Here is a 4,065-nt window from a genome sequence, read left to right on the forward strand (position 1 = left end):
GCCTGGATAGGAACTGGGACCCTTCTTGCCCTTACCCACACTGGCCATCCTTACTTCTTCCCAACTAGGAACTGGCCCCCTGCTTTAACCCAAACTAATTATCCTTACCCCACCCCGTGGAACTAGGAGCTGGGGTTCCTCCTCACCTACACACAAACTGGCCATCTTTTCCTTCCCTAGCTAGGAGCTGAGGTGCCCCTCCACCCTCACCAAGACTGACCATTCCTACAACCACCCTTCCCAAAGTAAGAACTGCCTCCCCTTACCCTAAGCCAGACTGACTATTCTTACCCCACACTGGAACTAGGAGTTGGGGTGCTCCTTCACCCTCACTGAGACTTTGACCACTGTTCCCCTGTCCCCCTGCACTGGGAACTGCCTCAGTCCCCCTCACCCTAACCCAAACTGACCATCCTTCTCTGCCTTCCCCCCACCCCTCAGGAACTGACCTCCCCAACCCATGCTTAGACGACCTTTACTCCCCAAGTAGAAACTGTTTCTCCCTCTATCCTCACACTAACTCTGACCATCCCTACCTCCCCCCCTCCCCTAGCTTCGAGCTGGGACCTGCCCCCCTTGCCCTAACCTAGGTTGACTATTCTTAATCCTGCTGGAACTGGGGTACCCCTCTCTTTAACCCAGACTATCCCCATCCAGACCCCAGTTTCTATGCCCCTTCCACCCCAAATCCATACGCTTTATCTCTGCCCCTCTGGATGCTAGCCTCCTCCCCCCAATCCACACTTAACTGTCTGCCTGTCCCTCTCCCTGCCTCAGGTCCCCTTTCTCCCTAACCAGAATTTGACCCAGAGCAGAGGGATTGATCTTCCTGGCCCTGTCCTCTCCTCTCTGGACTCACTTTACTTTAGACTCCATTCTAATTAACTTCCAGGAGCTGGGGTCCCCTCCCTTCTCTGAGCCCTGTCCTTTCTTTTGTGCCTTCCCTCCCTCCTCATCAGCCTGGGGCACCCCTCTCCCCAGCCTGGGCCTTGCCTTATCTGTTTGCCTTTCCGGGAGTTGAGTTCGCCCTCAGTTCAGTAAACATTTATTAAATACCTCCTAGGTGCTTGACACTGAGATTTCAAAAATGGAAAAATAACAGTCCTGCCCTCCAAGGATTTACAATCTAGGGGTATGGGAGGCTGAGACGTGCTCACGGTTAATCATTGCTATTACTTAGGAAATGGTTTGGTATATGGGAGCGGTAAAATAGAGAGACTTGAGAGGCCCAGGGCAGGATGGCCCCTCCACCTCCCACTCCAGACCCCATTGCATCCCTCAAAACCACCAAGCCTAGGGACTTCTATCTTGCTCTGCCCAATGGGGAAAACTCCTGGGCTTCCCCTCCCTTCTAGCTACCCCACCTGGTGGTGCTGAGGAGCTAGCTCTCCCTGGCCCTGTCTCCCATCCCCCCATGACCCCGCAGCAGGGACCCCCCTCCATTTCCCCTCTCCCTTCCCTGCACGATTTCCATGGGAGGAACAAACTTTTTCCCCCTCCTTGCTTTTTTCTCCAGTTGCTGAAGAGGAGTAGTGTAGGTGGCAGAGGGGAGGGGAGGGCGGCTGTCACCTTGGTCCCTCCAGGTGGGTGGGGACCCTAGAGTGCCCTTCTCCTCCTCCCCTCACACCACATCACATTGTCTTGGACAGGAAGCTCGTGCTCGATTTGGTTTCTCTCTGGCAAGTTTGTAGTTAATCCGTTCTGGCCTCAGCTAACCCCCTTGGTCCAGGACACCCCCTCCTGCAGACTAGGCTTGGGATTCATTTTTTTAAGGAGGGGGAAGGGGAAGACAGGAAGGGAGGAGGGAGGGAGGGAGGATGTTGGGGCTTCTTTCTCTATACCCGCCTGACAGTGGAGGGGTGAGGGAAGCTCTTACCCCCTCCCCGGCCGCTGCCGAAGCCAAGGGAAACAATAAAATTTCATCTGGAGGAAGGGACCCAGGAGTCCAGGCTTCTGGCCAGAGGTGGCCTGACAGGTTTCAGCTCTTCCTACCCAGATGGGAACCCCCCCTGCCCATTCTGTCTCTGGAGAACCCTTCCACTCCCCCCCCCCCCACAACCCCTTTGGCTGAGAGCTACCCCTAGCCGGCTGGAAACTGCTTGTGTTTCCAATTAACATTCCAAAATGGCCTCTCTGGCGGGGACAGGGGGAGGGGAGGGGAGGCAAGACAGGGGAGGCCTGGCCCTGCCCTGCTTTGCTCTGCTTTGCTTTGCTGCTGCTGCTGCTGCTGCAGACTCCAGGAGCACCTGGCTCTGCCTGGAGGGATGCACTCCAGCCCACAGGGAGGGGCCTGGGGGAGAAGGAGCTCCCCACATCTGGCTATCCAAAGTGATAGCCCCATCCCTAGGGAGTGCAGGCAGAGGCCCCTGGCCCTAGGACCTTCAGGGACTGAGGGGATGCCAGGCACTGAGAAATGGGCACAGCACTTTGTATACAGCAGGGACTCAATAAATGTTTGAATGAACCAATGGCCAGTCAGCTGTTCCCCACCCTCCACTCCTGGGTGATCGTAGGATCATAACATTGTCAAATTGGAAGGGACCAAAGAGGTTACTTAATCCAGCCTCCTCCTTTTCAGAGGAGCAACCAGAGGCTTGGAGCAATTACACGGTGTCCCCAAGGTCACGCAGTGACAGAGTTAATACTGGAACACCGGTCTTTTGCCTACAAATTCATTTTTTTTTCCTCGTGCAATAGTTTGACTCTGCTCTTATTGAGGGTGAGGAGGGAAGTGGGCATTGGGATGGGACCTTCCTTGAGGTCCTGGCTGCCTCCTCTGGTATACGAAAGAGAACAGACCATTCACCTCAAGTACCACCTCTTCCAGGAAGCCTTCCCTGACTACTTTAACCCACAATCCCCTTCCCTTTCTCTGTCCTGATTGTCTTCAAGGTGCAAACAATTACATGCTGTCTCATGTTTTCTTGTCTTGTCTCCCCAGCTCAGAGTATGAGTAGGGCTGGGGTATTCTGTCTCCTCCATAGCTAGGCTCATGGTAGCTTTCAGGTTTTTTGGCTTAGTGATTGCTTTAGGGGATGGGATAGGTCCTGGGGGCTTAGGACCATAGATGTGGACCTGGAAGGCACCGGACACCGTCTGTTCCAGGCCCTACATTTTACAAGCGAGGAGCCCGAGGCCCAGGAGATTGGGACTTGCCGAAGGTGGTGAAGGGAGTCATTGTCAGAGATGGGATTTGAACCCAGGCCTTTGGCTCCAAAGCCAGTTCTCTTTCTACTATACCACGCCGGGACAGAGTAGAGGGTTTGTTTTTTTCTGGGGGAGACGGTCCGTTAGGATCATCCCCCTAGCCAGAAGTCACCTTTGCCCTTCCAAACACCAGTGTGGAGAAAGGCCAGCTGACAATTCCCTAACCCACCTTCTTCTCCCCAGGTGGCTTCAACAAGTTTCAGACTGAGTACTCGGAGCACTGTGAGACCAGCTTGGATACTTCCTCTCCCAGCAACTCTCCCCCGGCCTCCGTCCTGGGCCTGGGCGGCCTTCGAATCAGCTCCGACTGCTCGGACGGAGAGTCCGACCGAGAGCCCGGCAGCGCCACCGAGTCAGACGGCAGCCCCCTCCCCTCCAACCAGCCGGCCTTCCCCGTCCAGATCCTGCCCTACTTGTATCTGGGTTGTGCCAAGGACTCCACCAACCTGGATGTCCTGGGGAAGTATGGGATCAAGTACATCCTGAATGTGACACCTAACTTGCCCAACATGTTTGAGCACGGAGGGGAGTTCAAGTACAAACAGATCCCCATCTCCGATCACTGGAGTCAGAATCTCTCCCAGTTCTTTCCTGAGGCCATCACATTCATTGGTAGGCACTGTGTGTGTGTCTGTGTGTGTGTGTGTGTGTGTGTGTTTGTGTTCTTCCCGATGGTGCCCTCCCAACCAGGCAGCTCCCAACTTGTACTGAGGAGTCGGGGCTGCCTCCCTCCCCCAGCATCCTCCTGGTCTTGTTTTGTGGTCCTGGTCTCCAGGCAAAACAGTGCAGCTGATCGACCTCCCGTGTGTGTGTGTGTGTGTGTGTGTGTGTGTGTGTGTGTGTGTGTGTGTGTGTGTG

The 4,065-nt window shown here is 55.0% G+C and overlaps 1 protein-coding gene across 1 annotated transcript in view; it reads left to right on the forward strand.

Moving 5' to 3' along the window:
• The window catches only part of DUSP7 (dual specificity phosphatase 7), a 12,344-nt gene that overhangs the window by 763 nt on the left and 7,516 nt on the right, over nucleotides 1–4,065 (forward strand). Inside the window, exon 2 of the mRNA XM_027837015.1 lies at nucleotides 3,391–3,819. Within this exon, the coding sequence (XP_027692816.1) occupies nucleotides 3,391–3,819 (429 nt within the window). The remainder of the gene's footprint in view (nucleotides 1–3,390; nucleotides 3,820–4,065) is intronic.

The sequence above is a fragment of the Vombatus ursinus genome, unplaced genomic scaffold (genome assembly GCF_900497805.2).
Source record: "Vombatus ursinus unplaced genomic scaffold, bare-nosed wombat genome assembly UNPS02014820.1, whole genome shotgun sequence".
Classification (NCBI taxonomy): domain Eukaryota; kingdom Metazoa; phylum Chordata; class Mammalia; order Diprotodontia; family Vombatidae; genus Vombatus; species Vombatus ursinus.